The sequence below is a fragment of the Phoxinus phoxinus genome (genome assembly GCF_949152265.1).
Source record: "Phoxinus phoxinus genome assembly, chromosome: 2".
Lineage (NCBI taxonomy): Eukaryota > Metazoa > Chordata > Actinopteri > Cypriniformes > Leuciscidae > Phoxinus > Phoxinus phoxinus.
Window position 1 is genome coordinate 17,267,998 of NC_136877.1, and position 22,745 is coordinate 17,290,742.

General features: G+C 41.9%; 1 protein-coding gene across 8 annotated transcripts in view; it reads right to left on the reverse strand.

Annotated features, from left to right (window-relative positions):
- Positions 1-627: 627 nt before the first annotated feature.
- Positions 628-22,745, reverse strand: part of LOC306993670 (protein phosphatase 3 catalytic subunit alpha) — a 165,447-nt gene continuing 143,329 nt past the window's right edge. For 4 of the 8 annotated variants that reach the window (XM_079603643.1, XM_079603641.1, XM_079603640.1 and 1 more), the window contains 3 exons: positions 11,108-11,205; positions 7,358-7,387; positions 628-2,377 (listed from right to left, as the gene is read on the reverse strand). In XM_079603643.1, coding sequence (XP_079459769.1) covers positions 2,178-2,377; positions 7,358-7,387; positions 11,108-11,205 — 328 coding nt within the window. In that variant the 3' untranslated portion in view covers positions 628-2,177. The remainder of the gene's footprint in view (positions 2,378-7,357; positions 7,388-11,107; positions 11,206-22,745) is intronic. The other 4 variants (XM_079603645.1, XM_079603646.1, XM_079603644.1 and 1 more) reach the window with 1 other exon arrangement.

The following is a 22,745-nucleotide window of genomic DNA, read 5'->3' on the forward strand; positions in this document are numbered from 1 at the left end:
CCATGAACTCACATTACATGCCTTACTTGATGCCATTTATTAATAAAAAATTTTAATGACTGAAAATTAAAATCACATCCACTGATGTTACGTTCAGCAATTGTTTTTTAAAGGAAACAGACTGCACTACCTCACATAAACTTCCTTTCCTCCAATTCAGCAAAGGTGTTTTCACAATGGCTTGAAATGCACCCTCTTGTGTTGCCAGATTTTTATCAAAGAACTTAATCATGTCCTCCGAGGGAAACGCCTTATGGCCATGGGGCTGCCAAGTGCTCATTTCCTATTTGGTTGTTATTCCTTGTCCAATATTCATGGCTTCCAGCCTTCGGAGTGTTTTTGTGGACCCTGAGCCAAAGTTGCTTCTGTTTGGCAGATGCAAAATCCATCACATAAATGCATTATTAATATTTCTATGTATATGATTTAATCTTTTGTTGTTGCTGGAAACTCAAGACCAATATCAAAAATCAGCAGTAAAATTTTTATTTTTCTCTGGGCAAAAGTCTGCTAAATATTAGTTTAACTATATTATAGATATGCTTTCATGGCAAAAGTACCAAGAATGTCCACAATCATATGCTATTCATTCCAAGTCAAAAAACTCACACAAGCTGTTGACAAGACTGAATTTCATGCACAATTTTATTGAACAGTAATATAAAATACCTTTTTTTCATAGTTGCGAGTGCATGCGTCACCTGCCAACAGTTTGAAAGTTAAATTATAAAAGCAAGGCTTCATTTTGTGTAGTGAATTACTTGGGCACTTAAGCATTTGTAAAAAAAAAAAAAAAAAAAAAAGGAGTTTCTTTTTTGGTTAAGTATTTAGTAGTAATAAACTGATATACAAAGCAGAATTAATTATAATAATAATATGCAAATTACACTTTTGTCTGTGGCAACTTTACAAAAAAAAAAGAAAGAGAAAGAAAATAAATAACCTAAACCTAACAGCTATCATGCATTTTAAGTTTGACATTAGAGAAGCACAAACTTAGTTTACGTGACACCTAAACATGCTAATTCAGACTACTGGTCTACATGCAAGCATTTGTTTAAAACCATGATTCCTCATCCATTTTAAGAGTAGATGCTTTGATTACAAAACAAGTTAAAGGCCTGAAGCTTTTCAAAGCGTAATAGCTAAGAATGGCGGTACATTTCCAGGACTTGTCCACTAAGGTCACTACAGGTAAAAACAGGCCTTGGCAGCCAAGGTTAACATTTTCTTAGTTAAGTCTTATAAAACATGCATAGGCAGATCAATCACCCTTTTCTCTCACTTTACTTCTCATTCTTTTTTTTTTTTACAGAACATAGGTGCTTAATATATTTTTTTTGTTTGATCTCATTGTTTGAAAAGCAGAAAAAAACACACATTTTCCAGCAAGCCACAATAAATCTACCCCCAGATTTACCCAAATGAAAACAAAGACATATATGCAAAATGATAAATGTAAATTCCAGTTTTTAACTCCAAGAAAATCCATATTCAGCAAGCTAGCTTGCAATTACACAAAAATTAGGATCCAAGCACACACCAAAGAAACCTGAGGTAAGCATAATCTGTACAAAACCATAAAACGTTCCATTTTTGGCATTATAACAATGTTGCAACATTCTTTTAAGACTGCCTAATTTACTATAGAGCTAGTTTATAAGAGTAGCAAAAAATGTATCAATAAATTATCCTTACTTAGTTTGTACACCCTTTTTGTTAAAAACTTTTTTTTACGTTCTGTCCATTTTTAGTGCTGTATTTTTGTAAACGTACAATATTTAGTAAGAAGTTACACACACAAAAAGAGAAACAAACAAAAATCTTATAGCCTTTTCACATAAGATCTCTGACACCTGCTGTAATTCTTTATGCCGAAACCCAGATAATCCCCTCTCCCACAACAACTTTTTATAGTTTTTATGCCCCACCCTCCAAAAATAAAATAAAATAAAATTAAAGGCATATCCAATGTGTCACTCTGAATTATGTTTGAAATGCTGTTCTCCCCCTCACCTCCTCTCTCCTTTATCTCTCTTGTCCTTCTTCATTCCTTCCTTTTTTCCTTTCCTCTAACTCTACACTCCAAATCCTTCCTTTCCCTCCATCATATATGGCATGGAAAAAGATTGGGAGGGGCTTAATCGCTGCGGCGACCGTGCGGGATTGATGCAGGATCACTGGATATTGTCGCTGCCACTGCTGGCCTTGCCCTCAGTGCCGTTGGTCTCGGACGACAAAGCCTTATTGAGAGAGTTGAGGCTAGCGTCAAAGGACATGGCGGTTCGGCGGGGTGGCATTCGTTCATTGATGCGGTCCAGCCCTTTAGCCTCTGCGAAGCTGCTGATCTTGTGCTGAGGTGAGAAACCTTTGATTGCTGTAGCAGAAAAGAAGAAAGATGGTTCAACAAGTACACACTCCTTAGTTTATCTTGCAATTTAACTGCTTGAAGTTCACATAGTACTTGTTCAAAGTTGAACTGTAATAATATGTAAGCCAATGACAATGTCACTCAAGCCAAGTTGCAATTTTCAAAAAAATTCTTAACAAAAAGTGTGAGATTTTATAACTCTAATTCAACATTCAGTATACTACATTGTGCATATGAATACTTCACAAATCATATATACACACACAATGTCTATGTCACATAGAGAGACCAATATTGAGAAAAAGCAAAACTTCTTGCCCAAAGTACTTGAAGCAAGGTGTTATAATATATAAGATATATGAAGAGAAAACAAAATATCCACACTGGTCACCAATTGTAGGACTACTGGGGCAGTGCTGGGTGGTCTCGGTTCTGGAGGGCCTTCGAATGAAGTAGCATTCTTTGCGTCACTAAATGAGGCACTGAACGTTTTCAAGATATCCTCCACAAACCTGAGCATTCACTGGCTATCTAGAACAGAGCTTCCCACCACTCTCAAAAACAAAAGTTCAAGGAGGATGTATAAATTAAAAGCTAGAGGCTGAAACCATTTGAATAACCAAATAAAAACTCTTGATAAAAGACAAAAAAGACACAACATAAATAACTGACTTAGCAAATATACACTAACAAGGAACTTGGTACTAAGCTAACGTCTTATTATGACTATAAGCCTGGTTTCCTGAGTAGGGAACGAAACGCTGCATCAGAATGTTGGCACTATTGGCCTGTTTACACCTGGTCATTTAATGCGTTCTTCCTGATCGGATAGCTATCTGATTTGTTAAATCAGTTCTGTTTACACTTGCCCACGTAAATTTGTCTTCGCAAAACGGATATAAATCCGATCTTCAATTCCTGTGAATTTAACAGAGTTCACGTCAGCGAATGCAACAGATGAAAGATAAACTGCATTTTATTTATCATCAGCTAATTTCAAGATCAAAGACCGCAATAGAAGAGAGACCGGCATCAAACCATTTAGTCTCACTACTTTTAATGAAGATGATTGTGTTTTGAGCATCTGTGACTTACTTTCTGTTTTATTCGCGGCAGTTTGCGCATCGGCTTGCTGAAGAGATACACAGATTCATCTGCAGCGATGCGTGTTGCGGTAGCGCCGTAATATCTGGCTATAATATGTCATATAGCTTATAACACGCTCTCACACGTTTATTTTCTAACATTTTGCGATGAGTAAAATTTAAATATGTGGTCAGATGCATTTAGACTTGCCCAGTTTCATCTGGAATGCGGCCCAGACCACCTCCTGATGTGGCTTGAGAGATCGACAATTTACAACCGTCTTTACACGATCTGATAGCTATCCGATCTGAGAAAACGCATGAAGTGGACAGGTGTAAATAGGCCCTATAGGAACGCTTCCTTATGACCGTTCGCTGAAGCATATGTGAAATCACACTGATTCTATTGACTGCCGGTAGTCATATGACGTAAAATGACTTCACACTGGACTAGTTTGCTGCAGCCCGAGCGCGATTGTTCCCGGCTCCCCCCGCAGCGGTTTCACACTCAACTTGATTCTATCAAACCCTGGTGCGTTTGCGTGCATATTACGTCATCGCAAACAAGCACGGCGCATGATAGAAAACAGAACGTGGGTCAATATATTGTGTTTTTTATTAATTCGGGGCTATTATGTGCAGCTGAGTGAACAACACAGGTTTACTGTGCGTGTGTCGCATAAGGTGGCCTTCTGCTGCTTGCAAACTGACTCTTTTGAGGAGACACAGTGAATTTCCAAATGTGTTGCCCTGATTCCACGTGCTATGCGCGAATACACTCCAGGCTCACTCTCGCTCGTCTTATCCAAGGTAAATCATCAACACTATCATCCCTTACATGCGGTTTATTTAACTAAATGCATAATAATCAGCTAAAACGCATGCGCAGGTCACTTTACTTCCTGAACAAGCGCGCATCCGTGTTGCTTTCACATTCACACGAACCGCGGCACGGTTCGGGAGCAACCGAACTCAGACCACCTCCTCCAGGTAGTCTCGGGTTCGGTACCCCAGTGCGCACCCGGGTCTGCATGACAGCGTTCACATTAGCTATTATTTATGCGAACCGTGCTCCGTTCCAAACTAAACTGCCAGTGTGAAAGCACCCTTATAGTGGCAGCATTAAAATGGCAACTGCATTGAACATCATCAGCTTCTGATTGGCTGATAAGACGACACCAGTGTTGGGCAGTTGTGTCACGGCTACTAGTTTAACTACATTTCTCAGTAGCGTGGTGGTAGCGTCGCTGTTTTCTGAATCAAATAGCTTTTCAGTAGCGAAGCTCTTTTTTTGATCAAGTAGTGCGGTAGCGTCCACACTACACACAAGCTACATTTTCCCAGGCATTTCTAAAGTTCAAGCTCAAATCGGAAATACTGTACAACTGCTAAGTATCACTGATCCTGAATCAGTAAGTGACGATGACTTCTTCGTTGGCAACCATAGGACCATATTTCATTCCCGCGATGCAGAAAACACGGACAGAATCGCGGAATCCAGGCATATAAAATGGAATTTACTGTATAACGCATAATTAACGGAATCGGAACGGATGAAAAGTAGGTCAGTAAATTTAAATAAAATCACGATATAGACTAGTGTATGTAAATATTCGCATAAAGAGTATTTAAATTGGAATCATGCATATTCTGCGTGTCTCTGATGAACACGCGGTTTCATTTAGGCTTCCACACACTCAATGCAGAGGCATGCATCACACTCGCAATGTTTTCAGCCTATATGAGGACATTAATGCATGAACTTTATCTACACAGCTGCTCTGAGAGTCACTTCAGCAGCATTGTAGCTTGATTTGAGAAAAACTATCGTCATATCATAAAAACAAATTGGTTTGGAACAGTTTGTGAATAAACAATTGAACTGATAAATTATGCCTGCCTATCTGTTTGACTGACATGATGTTTAAAAATTATATATAAAAAATAGCTAAGATGTAGTAAGCTACTTTTGCCATATTGCTGTAGCTTAGCTTGCTACATTTCCCACATTTTAATTTAAATGTAGAGTAACCGCCAGCTTAGCTCACTACATTTTCCAAGTAGCTTGCCCAACACTGGAAGTCACTCAGGCATGTATGAATTATGGTAACGAGACACAGGCTCTCGTTCACTACTCAGGGAACAAAAATATACTCAGGGTTATAGTCAAAACAAGAGACGTTCCCTTATAAGAGAAAGCAACACTGTTGAATGTTGATGCTATGGGAACATCAATACCCTCTAAGGAAGTAACAAACTTAAAGAGCAAGAACCTAAGAACCCGTAGAACTAATATTGAATATTGAAGGTATTCCACGCACCCCATAAGCCTCAGAAATAGCCTGCACAATCTAGTGTGCTAAAGATTGCTTAGAAGCTGCTGCGTGATCCAAAACATACAACAGTTTTTCTGATTTACGCCACTGGCCTGGAGTGGTGAACATAAATACTAAGGGCCCAAAAAGGGCATAAAATATTCAGCCTCTCCTGATCTGCAGATTGAAAAAGAGGAGGGCAGAAGGCCTGAAGAACCACTGATCGTGGAACTGAGGAAGGTACCATTGGAACACAATCAGGCCTACTGTAGGATGTAGAATAGTTTAGACTCCACACTGAGCAAACTCTAAGCAGGAGAAAGCAACAGACAGGGCCTGCAAAACTCCTACTCTCTTTAGTGAAGTAATGGCTAGGAGAAAACGACCATAAGAGGTTTGTTCAGAGGATTCTTCTGATCTGTGAGGCTAAACTGTGCTAAGCACACACAGCGATTCCTGAAGACGAAGAAGCTGATAAATGTTCCCATTTGGAGTCATGCAACGAGCCATTTCACCCATCATATGACTACCGGCAGCCAATAGAATTAGCTTGATTTCACATGCTTCAGAAACCGGTCACGCAGAAGTGTTTCCATAGCGTCAACATTCTGATGCAACGTTGAGTTCTCTCGAAAAGGAACCACATCTTACACCTGTTGAAAACATGCAGGGAACTACAGTACAGGGAAATACAAAGATCAAAAAGTTTTTTGTGAATTGTGTAACTTTCCAGTTATTTAGCAGAGGGTCTCCTATGTACAATGAACACATTTGTCTAGAGGTCAGACATAGGTTATTAGCCGGAAAGAAACACAAGGACAAGACACAGTCACAGAGTAACCACAAATAGAAAAAAATATGGATGAGAGTATCAACACAGTTGGCACCTCTTCCTCTAGGAGAAATGTTCAAGAACAACCACAAAACACTTAGGATGTAAATAGCAGTTACAAACCTGCTATTTAGCAAGCAGCTGACATTGTTCTTGCTGAGGATTTTATTCTTTTTAACTGAGGGAGACCCACAAATGTGTGAGTGTTTTGAGTCTAGAGCTAATGTTTAGCAATTTAAATGGAAAATTTGTGCAAGAACAAAAGACAACTACATCAGCTCATTGTTTTACAGGGGTCCAGACAGTTTTAAGGTACAAATGCAATTTTACATTAATGAGACTTGTGAATAGGCCAAAATGGTGTTTGTGCCACATTTAAGCACTCTGTGTTTGCAGAAAATATATTCTTATTGCTAATACACCAATATTGTCAATTGGAACATATTTTGAAATATAACTATTGCGCTTTCAATCTGATGCATAATATTACCGTGATTTGACTGATCACAGCTTTTTCAACAAAACCTTTGTCTTCAAGAACGGTTTGATCCCCTTTAAAACAATCATAGCTTTTTTTGTGTGTGTTTCGTCTTTTCTTTTCCTACTTCTGCTCAGCACACTGAGAGTACAGTGTAATCTGGCCAAACACCCAACACACTACACAAGCTACATTGACATGGATGAACCCGGTGGAACCCTTTATCTGTTGCACAGATGCAACAGAAAGAGGGGAAGGGGCTGTAGACCTATTTACCTTCATCTGCCTCTATAGCCTCAACAGTAGCTGAAGAGAAGAAGAAGGGGGATTGCAAAACGAGTGAGAACAGGTTACATTTGTCCAGTCAGATGAACAGCAAAAGAGCCCAAATAGACACACAACATCATTATAATTACACTAGGCCCACTACAAGGCCAGGATGGGGGGGAAGTAATAGGGTAGAGAGAGAGAGCATGGCAAATGATGGGTAGTTAGTTGCAAATGAGGCAATGTGACACAGAGATTGGGCTCTCACTATGAGATATGAGTTTGGGAGACATGACATAAATTGAAAATTAATGACAAAGCCAAAGTACATCAGACTTAATGGTCAGTCAAAGCACTCAAAGGGATATGAAGGAGATCAATGATTGTGTCTTCAATTGCTTTGGTTTAAAATCTGTATAATATACCAGGAGAACTACATTTCATTATTTATTGCGAATGGCAACACCAAAGCAAGGGGAAGAAGTGACCCAAAAGCTGGGTTCAAGGGTTTTTTAAAGCCACTTGTAAGACTTTGATTTTGTGTTTTTTGGTAAAAACAATGGCATTCTTTGAAGTTCGGTAAGCTTGCAAATCAAGAAAATCCACCATACTTGCATTGTGTATGACGATTTTCAATTTACCTCAATCTACATTCACCTTAGCACAATCATCACAAGTAATCATATAAAACTACAAGAATACACTTTAAAAAGTTCAGAACAGTACACACACACACACACACACACACACACACACACACACACACACACACACACACACACACACACACACACACACACACACACACACACACACACACACACACACACACAAAACACACAAAACACACAAAACACATAAAAGCTAAACGCTACAGACATCAGCAGTGATGGGGGCACAACATTAAAGTAAAAGCACAATGATGTCCATGTACAAGGGTTGGACATCTGTTGTGATTCTACCAATGCTGTAGCAGAACATCGCTGACATCACTCTGTCTCTAGTATGGAAGTAAAATAATGGCAAATGTTTTTGAAATAAAAAAGCCTGTTGAATTGAATTTCTTGAAAAAAAATATGCATTGCATTAACCATGCTTGCATTTTAATGCATTGTATTTTTAGGGCTTGCATTTTTATGGGCTGAAATTCAACATGGTCAATAAGGTGCGAGTTTGGTCTTTTATATCACTGTATTAGTCCATTAGGCTAAGCGTTTTATATGTCCAGCAATCCTGAATTATTGAGGGAAACCCTAGTACTGCAGCACATCGCCGCGATATAAAGTTAAGGCAACTAAACAACCAAGAGAAATGTATGTCTACCTCAAATGTAACATTTGTTCTGTACATCAGCATCGAGAGAATAACATTAGAATCTTGTTCACGGTAGAGAAAGATGCATGTAGTCTACACAGGGACAGTGAAGACACTGAATTAAACATAAAAACAGCCCTCATACTAATCACAAATACACTTACATTTCTATAAATCAGTTTTTATGAATGAATGGCTTGCTCTAACTGTTGCTCTGGTCTTCGTCAACAACACGCGCTTGCACCTCCTGCTGGTGAGCTTGATTAACAGCAGATGGAGATTATGCTCTGTAATCTACTGCTTTTCCTGCAGTTCCTGGATGTCAATGTTGAATTTACTGTTGAATTTGAACCACTGAATTTGTGGAAGCGAATTTGTAAAGCGAAATAAAATGGACCGAAAATTGCCTGTTGAATATTATAGGTTGTTTTTTTAAACAGTTTGAATATTTTGGAAGTGAATTATGAAAGGTGAATATGGATTATTGAATTTTATTAATGAAAATGTGTTTGAAATGTTTTGAATTGAAATATTCACAGCTTAAATATACAACCATGTTGAATTTCAGCCCATAAAAATGCAAGCCCTAAAAATACAATGCATTAAAATGCAAGCATGGTTAATGCAATGCATATTTTTTTCAAGTAGTGCAATTCAACAGGCTTTTTTATTTCAGAAACAATTGGCATTATTTTACTTCCATACTCTGTCATGTTCCCAGACCAGATAGCCACATGCAAACATGGCCACTTGTATTAAATTTGGTTTACATGTTATATTGTTTAAGTAAAACTGGTTTTTAATACTAAATCTAAACCTAAAAGAAAATATAAGCAATGAAATTACTGCATAGGATCAAATGTTTTCAAAATTAAGTTTCACATGACAGAACATGCCAGTACGACAAGAGGACGTTTGATTTCTGCGTAGATTTGTGAAAGACAAGACCAATTAAATTTAAATCTTGTCAGTTTTGGGTATTCTGTGTAAAGGGGCATGATGTTACAGATATAAGATAAGACTAAATGAAGAAAATGAATCACTAGACAATGTGCTAAAATTACACATTTATTCATGCCTCTATGTAATGCTGACAAAAGAGCATTAACAATTTTAATTGTGTTATTTTAGGTACATTCTTCCCTTTCTGATTCACTACGTCCAGCATCACAACACTGTAATTTTAAATTTTTAAAGGAGACCCCATGAAATCAAAAGCATCTTTGTGTTTTTAGTTCATGTGTTAGCATGTCTATATGATACTGCACTCCAAAAAGTGGATTTTTAAAAATAAAAATAAATAAAATTAAATTTAACAATACAAATTTGGTCTTTTACTTTCTCTGGAAATTGGAACAAAAATATTAATAACCAATCACTCTGTATATCTAAATTTGTGTCAAATAAATAATTTTCTTTAGAGTGAGACTGTCCTCTTCCTTTAATACCACCTCCAACAACTTTCAATAGCAATAAGCAAATCATGTTTTTTTTTTGAGAAAAAAGGGACAAGCACTTCTATTTGTACTGTTCCAAATTCTAGTTTCAACAGAAATTACAGTTCCGTTCAAAATTGTGGTGTTAAGACTGCATTTATTTGATTAAAAATACAGTAAAAACAGTAATATTTTAACATATTATCACATTTTGAGACATTTGGTCTCAATATATGAGAAATCAAATTGCATCCATTAACTAATTTCATTTTAATATTGTGGCCTTTAAGAGTCTTGTTCTTATAAAGCAATTAATACATATACATTAGCTAGGTTTGCTGTTAAGTTACCGGTAATGGCAGCCAAATTCTCTGATCTTTAAGACATCTTTAAGATTCCTTACAGATATCTTGTCCACCAAAAGCGGTGTTAAATCTGGACACAGTGAATCTAAGGTTAAAAGTACACTGAGAACATGTTCCCTGAGTCATGATTTGATCTTGTACAAAAGCATTTGTGTTGATTCACTTGGGGCTCCTTTGAATAAATGGTGGCAAAGAGTGAAACTATGTTTCTTAAGAACAGATGATCTGAATTATACTTGCACAACTGATTATACCTGCAGTTTCTAGGGAGACAGGAGAATGAAGAAGAGACAATATTTGAAAAAAGATTGGAAAGAGAGGGAGAGGGAGAGAGAGAGAGAGAGAGAGAGAGAGAGTGAAAGAGAGATAAAAGCCAAAGGAAAAGAAGCAAAGAGGAAAGAATATAAGTTTTACAACACAACCACCAGGGGGTGCAAAGAGCATACACTGAATAAACATACCAGACTGTGCATTTTTGTACATTACATGTGTTAAGCTGAAATATGGGGAAAGATGTAAATCATCTATAAATGTACTGATTGATACTGTGAAAATAACAGCCATGGAAAGAGCTCTGATTTGGAAAGAAATATTAAAGTGATTTACATATTCTTGAACACAAGACGAGTGAGTGCGCTTCTTACCATTCTGCAGTTTCTCTTTGCCTCCAGATAGAACGCCACTGGGCAGCATGCCAGTTGGAGTGAGACCTTTCAGCGTCAGAACGCTCTCACTCTCTTCTCTGCAACAGAAACATGTTGTTATCTATACTAACACACAAAGTAAAACACATACATAATAACTGCCAATGACAAAATAATTTAGTTTACCCTCTATAAATACTTATGCTATTTAAAAAAAAAAAAAAACTTTATATTTATTTCTCACAAGTTCCAATAAATGATTTTGCAGATTATTTGATGTATATATATTTATTTTTTAAATAAATATGTGTTGCAACACGTTCTGAAAACTTACTAGATAAATTTCTGATAGTAAAGCTGCCTTTTCACTACCTCTGACAAATGACAGAGCAGAAGTCATGGATTTCCAATGCAGAGAGTAGTACAGAATCTGCGTAGAGTTCCAACCAAATGCATATGCGGAATATTCTGATGCTATTTGAGCTTAGGGTGGTCTAAAGTATTAAATCTTTTGTGGCTTGACCTTCTGTGTATTCTACTCAAAACTATAAGCACAAGGTGAACATTACCAATATTTTCCAACTTAAATAATTTTCCAACACTATTTCTGTAAAAATGCCAGTTATGAATAATTATGTCCTAAATAACCATTTTATAATTACTGGGAATTATTGCATATATAGACAGTAATTTGAAAGTGGAGGGTAACTGCTGATTCACAACCAATTTGAAAGTTAAATCCAAGCCACTAGTGGTCGAAACAATTATACCTGATTGTCCGAGATAGTGGAAAGGCAGATAAACTCTTCAACAATGGTAAAAGCTGTGACAATATTTTTTTTTAGTAGATGGTTTGCAGATCTTTGACTTCACTTACATAATAAAGAGTCAGATTTTTTTTGGTGCAGTTCCATATGAAGTTATTAGCTACTAGCAAAGTAACTACTCGATATAACCTAATGTGTTTCTGCTCGCGATTGACCCTTGTTCTACTAGTTCTCTTACGAGAGTACTCTCGTGTTGCGTAAGCTTAGCTTACGCTACAAGAAAATCCCTTTTCTCGAGAATACTGCAGCCAAAAATGATCCTTAATTTTGTATTATTTTAAAACGCATCCGCTACAGCGAGCAGACCTAGGCGAGGCAGCTCGCGCACCTATTGGCTGCTCTGCGGCAACTTGCTGCAACCTGTCGAGAGGCTGCCCGTGACGTAAGCACCAATGAGGGTGCTGGCGCCCTCAGTCGTCACGGCCCGCCAGAAGGGGCGTGGCTTATGCCTTTATAAGGCATATCCCGATAGGATGCACTTTGATTTTTCATCTCTTCAGCGAAGTGTACACATCGCTGGATCTCTGGAAGAAGCCTGCGCCGTTGAAAAGGCACTGCAGCGGGACGAGCCATCTGCATCGCAGAGCCGAAGTGTCTGAAGAAGCCGGCCATCTTCTCGACGCCATTCCTGCTGCACCATCCGGCGCCCATATCCTTTACTCACGCTCTGTCTGTGTTCGCCGCCGCGACACTCACGCTTTCTTCCTAAAAGAGCCGAGGCGTTGTTTCAAATGCCTTGTGTTTCCAAATGCGGTTCGTGTAGAGCCCCTCTCAGCGACGGGGACCGCCACATTCTGTGCGCTTCCTGCCTGGGACGTAACCATGCAGACCACGCGCTTTCCCGGGGCGGCTGCCCTGAATGCAACACCATGACTTATCGACCCTGCAGGCTCGACTAGCCATCTTTGACGTGGTCTCCGCGCCTCTCTATTCCGGGCCGTGCCGCAAAAAGTGTTGCTCGCAGAGACCGCCGGAATGCGATTCTGTTCGCAAGAGCACGCCGGTGGAATCCCCGCATGCATCGCTTCCTGAGTCTCCCACCTCGCTCACGGATGGTCAGCGCCGGGTTCCGCCACCGCTCCCACCAAGCTCGACGAGTTTGACGGGGACAATGCGACAGCTGCTCTCTTCTCACTTCGGGGAGCGAAGAGTGGCCGGGCCCCGTACAGGACCCCGCCCCTTCGCTGCAAGAGTCCAGTGGAGTACGGGCCAGCGTCGACTCCGAACTTCTCCGCCTCCTTACTAAGGCCGTGTAGGACCTCAGCCTTGATTGGTCACTGCCCAAAGAGCCCGCGCCCAACAGGTTTGACGGCTGTTTTCTCCCTGGACGCCGCTCAACGCCTCACTTGAGGCCCGCTCCCTTCCTCCCTGAGCTGCACAAGGAGCTATCTAAGTGTTGGAAGGCGCCATTTTCGGCCAGGCTACGGACTTTTGTCTCTTCGACGCTCTCCACTGTTGATGGCGCGAAAGACAAAGGCTACCAGTCCATTCTTCCCGCCGAGGAAGCTGTGGCGATGCACCTTTGCCCGCCATCCGCCGGATGGCAGTCTAAGGCCGTTCTGCCCTCTAAAGCCTGCCGGACTACTTCGGCCCTCATAGGTCACGCCTACGCCGCCACCGGTCAGGCCGCTTCAGCGTTTTACTCCATGGCTGTGCTTCAGATTTACCAGGCCCACCTTCTCCGCTCTATGGACGAGGCGGGCCCAGATCCTGAAAGCTTCACGGATCTAAGAAGCACCACGGACTTAGCTCTGCCACCAAGTCCGCTGCACAGGCCATTGGGAGGATCATGGCGTCCCTCACCGTCACCGAGAGACACTTGTGGTGGCTCACGCTGTCAGACATGAAGGACGCCGACAGAGCCACCTTTCTCGACACGCCTTTGTCTCCTTCCGGCCTCTTCGGCCCGTCTGTGAAAGGCTTTGCTGAGCGCTATTCAGAGGTACAGAAGACGTCGCAGGCCATGCAACACTTCATTCCCAGGTGCTCGAGTTCTGCGACAGGTTGCTCTAAAAAGCATCCGCCACCAGCTTCACAGCGCCGTCAGCCCAGGGACTTTCATCAGTGCTCGCGCTCCTCGAGCCGCCGCAGTCCGCCTCCACCCGGGGACCTAGGCCCAAGATTGCGCTGAATCCTGAGCCTCCAAAGTCTTCCTGACCACATTAAGAAGACGACGATGGTTAAGTCCCGCTGCGGCCGGACCGCCATCGAAGGCAGCACACTTCGCTCTCGCAGTTCCCACAGCAGAGGTGACTGGAGGAGTGTATTTTGCAGCCAACGAGCCAGTTATTCAACCCGCTCGCCTGTACCCAAACTCCGTTTTCACGGCGACCCAGATAAATCTCAAAAAGAGCATTATGTCTGTTTGTCCGGCTCACGCTGAAAGTGTAATAAATGTAGGAATTGTGCCCACTTCCCAGTGCTCACCCCTACACATAAGCACGGCCCGTTCAGTGACACTCACTCATTCAGGGCCCACATCAATAAAATCGGCTCAGGTTTTAAATGTAGGTGTGTTTCGGTGTGTTTCAAATGTAGGAAATGTGCCCGCTGCTCAGTGCTCACCCCTACTCATAAACACTGCCCGCTCAGTGACACACACTCACTTAGGGCTCCCATCAATAAACACCCATGGTGTTTCAAGTGTTAGAAGCACTTACTAATAAACACTGCACGCCCTGTGTCATATACACATATAGGGCCCCCTTCAATAAAACACTCCCCAATCCCCGTGACAAGAGTGTTATGTGTGAACCGGCCGGCCGCTGTTCACAGCGCGCCGCCCCATATAAACACTGTATACACCGGGTCTTCGGGTCCCTAGTACACAGCGACCAGAGCCCAGATACTATTCTACCCCTAGCCATACGTGCAAAAGCATGGGAAACTATCCCGGGCGTGTCAGAATGGGTGTTGAACATTATAAAGTAAGGCTATTCACTGCAGTTTGCTCGCAGACCCCCGCGCTTTCGAGCCATGGTCGAAACTACGGTGAAAAGCGAAGTAGCGGATCTACTTCAAGCCGAGATAGCGAAACTGCTGAAAAAATGGGCCATAGAAACCGTCCCTCTGGCATAGAGCTTCTACAGCCGGTACTTCCTAGTACCCAAGAAGGATGGCGGTCTCAGACCCATTCTGGATCTTAGGCGTCTGAACAAAGCTCTTATGAAGCGAGCGTTCAGAATGCTCACGACCAGACAAATCCTTGCACAAATTCGCCTGAGGGAATTATTTTAGTGGATCTGAAGGATGCATATTTTCAGATACAAATAGTGCCCCGTCACAGGCCTTTCTTGAGATTCGCCTTTGAGGGTCAGGCTTATCAGTACACCGTCCTTCCGTTCGGCCTGTCTTTAGCACCTCGTACATTTACAAGTGCATGGACGCGGCACTCGCTCCCCTGACACAACGGGGCATGCGAGTACTGAACTATTTGGACGACTGGCTAATTCTAGCACAGTCAGAGATAGAACTGATAACACACAATGCTTTACTACTCAGCCATCTAGAAGGCTTGGGTCTCAAGGTCAATTGGACCAAGAGTTCGCTGTCTCCCAGCCAGAAAATCTCTTTTCTGGGAACAGATTTGGCCTCTGTGTCTATGACAGGTCGGCTTACGTCACAGCGCGTTCTGCGAATACAGCGCCTGGCGACATCATTCAACGCTGGCAATGTCACTCCTCTCAAAAGTTTTCAGAGGATGCTAGGCCTTTTGGGTATTTTCTTCCCTTCTTAAAGGGCCACCACGACATAGTCTGCATGGACAACATGTCGGTGGAGTCCTACATAAACCGTCAGGGCAGTCTCAGATCACGGAACCTTCATGCATTGGCAGAACGCCTCCTCGTGTTATCTCAGCACAACCTGCGCTCGCTGAGAGCGGCGCATGTGCCAGGCCGTCTGAACGTGGGTCCAGACATGCTCTCCTGGGACAACGTTCCCCTAGGGGAATGGTCCCTTCACCCTCAGGCAGTCCAGTCACTGTGGGACACCTTTGGCAGAGCAGAAGTCGACCTCTTCGCGATACAAAAGAAAACGCTCATTGCCCAATATTCTTTACAAAGAACAGGGATGCGCTGGCCCACGACTGGCCCAGCCGCCTGCTCTATGTGTTTCCCCCGATTACGTTGTTATCACAGGTAATCAAACGAATCAGCGCTTTTGGGTATTTGGGTACCAGACTGCGTATAATGCTTTTAGCATTCCTGTACAGAGTGGACTGTGCTCAGTCCAGCTGTCGTTCTACAGTTCAGGCTGACTAAGGTCTATCCTGACTGTTATACTGTGTTAAGCACCTATTAATTCATTAGGTGACTATGTTGCCTTCTGTTATTTTCATTAGGCCCACTTCTCGTCGGCCGTGATATTACCCACCTATCATATGAGCCCCGGCCACATACCCTTGGGACAATGTTGTGGACGATTCTTAGCACGCACGGCATTTTACATTGGGTTCCCGAGAGTACAACACGAGAGTACTCTCGTAAGAGAACGTCTTGGTTACTAACGTAACCTCGGTTCTCTCTAGAAGAGGGAACGAGTGTTGCGTAACCCTGCCAAGCTTGTGCTACGATCTGGTTTCGCTTCAGTCGATGAAAAACCAAAGTGCATCCTATCGGGATCTGGCTTATAAAGACATAAGCCTCTCGATAGGTTGCAGCAAGTTGCCGCATAGCAGCCAATAGGAGCGCAAGCTGCTTCGCCTAGGTCTGCTCGCTGCAGCAAATGCGTTTTAAAATAATACAAAATTATGGATAATTTTTGGCTTCAGTATTCTCGAGAAAAGGGATTTTCCCGTAGCGTAAACTAAGTTTACGCAACACTCATTCCCTCTTCTAGAGAGAACCGAGGTTACGTTAGTAACCGAGATGTTTTCATTTTGCATTTGTACAAAAGGAAAACAATTTGCACACCATAGCTCCATAAATACAGAAATAATTTATTGCACATTATAACCAAGTGTGATGTTTCGAAGCATAAGGCTCTTCGTCAGACAATTAAATTAGTACAGACCTAATAGACATCACATGATAGACAACATGACTACATCACCTGATAAAAAAAAATATATATAATATGTATACACGCAGTAAAATAATGATCTCAACAATAGCATTTCAACGAAAGGGCAAAAAACAAAGAAAGTGAATCAAATTTTACTTACAAAACACAAACCTTTAATCATCCTCGAACTGGGAAGACATTTAAGATCCGAGGAATGATTTCTTGTAAGACTTGCCCAAGTGGACTTTGCTACATTGGCAAAACTAGCACACAGCTTAAAATCCATATCTCTGGACATCAAAGTGCCATCAGGCATCATGACCCTAAAGACTCCAGTAGCAAAACATTTTTTTGAGACATTCGGATTCCACAAGCCTGTATATTGGCATAGAAGTAGTAAAATTGCCTTGAAGAGGGTGTGAAATTAACTATTTGGTTTTAAAGCATGAAACTTGTTGCATTTACAATTTGGACACAGTATCACCTATTGGTCAGTTTGTATCACCTATTGTATCACCTGTGTTTGTATCACAGTATCACCTATTGAACAGTTTGATATTCGGTCTTCACTTTAATAATTTATAATGACTTTTTTTGTGATATTCTTTTCAGGTGCAGTAAGGTTTCAATAAGTTGTTTATTGTTAGATTTGGTTATTGTTCTAATTAGGGCCCAAGCCCTGAAAGGGCGAAGGCCCTATTGTTTTCCAAAGGATTATTATTAGGGCCCAAGCCTTGAAAAGGCGAAGGCCCTATTGTTTTTCTAAGGATTATTATTCTTCTTCTTCTTCTTTATTATTATTATTAGGGCCCAAGCCTTGAAAAGGCGAAGGCCCTATTGTTTTCCAAAGGATTATTCTTCTTAACTATTATTATTATATTACTACCTTTTGGGCACTTTTGGGGGCCTTAACGTGCTCAAAAACTCTTGAAACTTTGCACAAATGTCAGAACCCGCGGCCATTAGAGCCGGACTGAAGCTGGTACCCGGGCGTGGCAGGGGGGCTCGACAGCGCCCCCTGGAACGGGGTCCGAAAACTTGGTCCATAAATCAAACACGCTTGCGTGGAATAATATGAAACTCGGTACACTTATAGATCTCATCGGTTCATATATCCTTCGTGCTCTGACTTTTTACCCCAGCCCAACAGGAAGTCGGCTATTTGGCGTAGTTTAAAAAACACATGCAATGGAATTTAAAATACTCCTCCTAGACGATTCAACCAATCACCACGAAACTCGGTGTGCATGAAGTCAAGACATGGAGGATGAAAAATTGCCAGGGGATTTTTGATATCTCGAACGATTTGGCCGTGGCGAGGAAACGAATTTATGGCGAATATTGGAAACAGGAAGTGTGTTATAACATCCTCATACATTAACTGATCTTGATGAAACTTCAGCAGTGTGTTTGTTGTAAGAGGCCGATCACATGGATGTGACTATTGTGAGTCAAAGTTATAGCGCCACCAACTGGCAGCAGGAAGTGTGTCACTTTCAAAATGCTTTGAATTCACCCTCTTATTTTTACCCGATTTGCTTCAAACTTTATGTGTATAATGTAAACACACGGCAGATGTAGACCTGTGAAAGAATTATTGATATCTTAAATACTGTTGCCATGGCAACGCTTTAAACTTTTATATTCTTTTTGGGTGCATTTGAGGCTCTTAACATGCTTCAAATTGCATGAAACTCAACATGCATATCACATTTATTAGGTACTAGGCATGTGTGAAGTTTCAGAAACGGGCGCGGTGGAGGGGCTCAGTAGCGCCACCTTTAGTCAAAAATGGGGTATTAGTTTTACCTACAGTAACAAAAATCGGTATTTATATTTATCTCCCCGAGCCGGACAACTTTCTAATTTACAGTCATTAGCTCCGACCAACAGGAAGTCAGATATTTTGGTTTGAATGTGATTTGATGGGAATTTTGCCAGTCTCTCTCAGTGTCTGTGTGTGTGAGAGAGGAGGGGGGCTTTATTTTAACCCTTTCTCTGCTGTGTGGGACTTCTCGGGCACTTTTGGGGCCCTTAACGTGCTCGAAAACTCTTGAAACTTTGCACACAGGTCAGAACCTGCGGCCATCAGGGCCGGGCTGAAGCTGGTACCCGGGCGTGGCAGGGGAGCTCAACAGCGCCCCCTTGAACGTGGTCCGAAAAACTTGGTCCATATATCAAACACGTTTGCATGTAATAATATGAAACTCGGTACACATATAGATTTAATCGGGCCGAACAACTTTCGTGCTCTAAGTTTTACGCCAGTCCAACAGGAAGTCGGCTATTATGGGCTGTATGAAAATGCATGCCCCTGGAATTTGATATACTCGTCCAAGAAAAATTATCCTATCGCCACCAAACTCGGTCAGCATGAAGTCAAGACATTGAGGACGCTAAATTGCGGACGGATTTTTGATATCTCGAACGGTTTGGCCGTGGCGAGGAAACGAAGTTATGGCGAGAAAAGAAAAACACAATGTGTTATAACGTCTTCATACATTTATTGATCTTGATGAAACTTCAGCAGTGTGTTTGTTGTAAGAGGGCGATCACATGGATGTGACTATTGTGAGTCAAAGTTATAGCGCCACCAACTGGCAGCAGGAAGTGTGTTACTTTCAAGATACTTTTGACTAAAGTGGGTGGGTTATTTTTACCTACAGTCACAAAACTCGGTCTGTATATTGTGCTTATCGATCCGGACAACTTTCTCATTTACAGTCATTAGCTCCGACCAACAGGAAGTCAGATATTTTGGTTTGAATGTGGTTTTGTCTCTCTCTGACAGAGTTCCCCCTGCCATTCTCTGTGTGTGTGTGTGTGTGTGTGTGGGGAGGGACGGAGGGAGGGCACACACACAGACAGCCCCCCCCTTTTCTGTGTGTGTTTGGAGGGGAGCAGAAAGACTCACACTGATGCAAGCTCTAAAGCAGACTTCTTCTCGACAGTCAAAGCGGGGTTACGTTATTGCCCGTCGTGCACAGGAACCCGAAAGGCAAAGGGGTGGCGGCTTTTTATATATATATATATATATATATATATATATATATATATATATATATATATAAATAAATAAATATAGCTGCAAGCAGCGATGGAGGGCCCAAGCCGGTGGCAGCGCCAGCCCGGTGCCTTTAGTGTAACTAAAGGCACCAGGGTGGCGGTGCCACCGGCTTGGGCCCGTAATCGCTGCTTGCAGCTATATTTATTATTTTCTACCTTTTGGGCACTTTTGGGGGCCTTAACGTGCTCAAAACCTCTTGAAACTTTGCACAAATGTCAGAACCCGCGGCCATTAGGGCCTGACTGAAGCTGGGACCCGGGCGTGGCAGGGGGGCTCGCCAGCGCCCCCTGGAATGGGATTCAAAAACATGTCCATATCTCAAACACGCTTGCATGTAATAATATGAAACTCGGTACACGTATAGATCTCATCGGGCCGAACAACTTTCGTGCTCTAAGTTTTACGCCAGTCCAACAGGAAGTCGGTTATTATGGGTTGTATGGAAACGCATGTTCTGGCATTTGAAACACTTGTCCTAGAGAATTCATCGGATGACCACGAAACTCAGTGTGCATGAAGTCAAGACATGGAGGATGATAAATTGCGAGGGGATTTTTGATATCTCGAACGGTTTGGCCGTGGCGAGGAAACGAATTTATGGCGAATATTGGAAACAGGAAGTGTGTTATAACATCCTCATACATTAACTGATCTTGATGAAACTTCAGCAGTGTGTTCGCTGTAAGAGGCCGATCACATTGATGTGACTATTGTGAGTTAAAGTTATAGCGCCACCAACTGGCAGCAGGAAGTGTGTCACTTTCAAAATGCTTTGAAATCACCCTCTTATTTTTACCCGATTTGCTTCAAACTTCATCTGTATAATGTAAACACACGGCAGATGTAGACCTGTGAAAGGATTATTTATATCTTAAATACTGTTGCCATGGCAACGCATCAAACTTTAATATTCTTTTTTAAAGTTTTTGAGACTCTTAGCATACTTGAAATTGCATGAAACTCGACAGACACTTTACATTTATTGCCTAGTACACTTGTGCAAAGTTTCAGAAACGGGCGTGTTAAGGGGCTCAGTAGCGCCACCTTTAGTCAAAAATGGGGTATTAGTTTTACCTACAGTAACAAAAATCGGTATCTATATTTATCTCCACGAGCCGGACAACTTTCTAATTTACAGTCATTAGCTCCGACCAACAGGAAGTCAGATATTTTGGTTTGAATGTGATTTGATGGGAATTTTGCCAGTCTCTCTCAGTGTCTGTGTGTGTGAGAGAGGAGGGGGGCTTTATTTTAACCCTTTCTCTGCTGTGTGGGACTTCTCGGGCACTTTTGGGGCCCTTAACATGCTCGAAAACTCTTGAAACTTTGTACACAGGTCAGAACCTGCGGCCATCAGGGCCGGCCTGAAGCTGGTTCCCGGGCGTGGCAGGGGGGCTCGGCAGCGCCCCCTGGAATGGGATTCAAAAACATGTCCATATATCAAACACGCTTGCATGTAATAATATGAAACTCGGTACACATATAGATCTCATCGGGCCGAACAACTTTCGTGCTCTAAGTTTTACGCCAGTCCAACAGGAAGTCGGCTATTATGGGCTGTATGGAAACGCATGTTCTGGCATTTGAAACACTTCTCCCAGAGAATTCATCCGATGACCACGAAACTCGGTGTGCATGAAGTCAAGACATGGAGGATGCTAAATTGCGGACGGATTTTTGATATCTCGAACGGTTTGGCCGTGGCGAGGAAACGAATTTATGATTAAAAAAGGATGCATAAAGTGTGTTATAACTTAGTTATAGTTTTACCTACAGTTACAAAACTCAGCGTGTATATTGATCTTATCAAGCCGAACAACTTTCTAATTTACAGTCATTAGCTCCGACCAATAGAAAGTCAGATATTGTGGTTTGAATGTGAATTGTGTCTCTCTCTGTCTCTCTGCCATTCTGTGTGTGTGTGTCTGTCTGTGTGGGGTGGGGAGGGGAGGGGGGGATCTGTGTATGTGTGTGTGTGTGTGTGTGAGGAGGGGGGCTAGTTTAGTTTAACCCTTTCTCTGCTGTGTGCAAAATCTCGGGCACTTTTGGGGCCCTTAACGTAATCGAAAACTCTTGAAATTTTGCACACAGGTCAGAACCCGCGGCCATCAGGGCCAGGCTGAAGCTGGTACCCGGGTGTGGCAGGGGGGCTCGACAGCTCCCCCTGGAATGGGATTCAAACACTTGTCCGTATATCAAACACGCTTGCATGTAATAATATGAAACTCGGTACACATTTAGATCTCATCGGGCCGAACAACTTTCGTGCTCTAAGTTTTACGCCAGCCCAACAGGAAGTCGGCTATTATGGGCTGTATGGAAACGCATGTTCTGGCATTTGAAACACTTCTTCTAGAGAATTCATCCGATGACCACGAAACTCGGTGTGCATGAACTCAAGACATTGAGGATGATAAATTGCGAGGGGATTTTTGATATCTCGAACGGTTTGGCCGTGGCGAGGAAACAAATTTGTGGCGAATATTGGAAACAGGAAGTGTGTTATAACTTCTGCATACATTAATTGATCTTGATGAAACTTCAGCAGTGTGTTTGGTGTAAGAGGGCGATCACATGGATGTGACTATTGTGAGTCAAAGTTATAGCGCCACCAACTGGTAGCAGGAAGTGTGTCACTTTCAAAATGCTTTGAATTCACCCTCTTATTTTTACCCGATTTGCTTCAAACTTCATCTGTATAATGTAAACACACGACAGATGTAGACCTGTGAAAGGATTA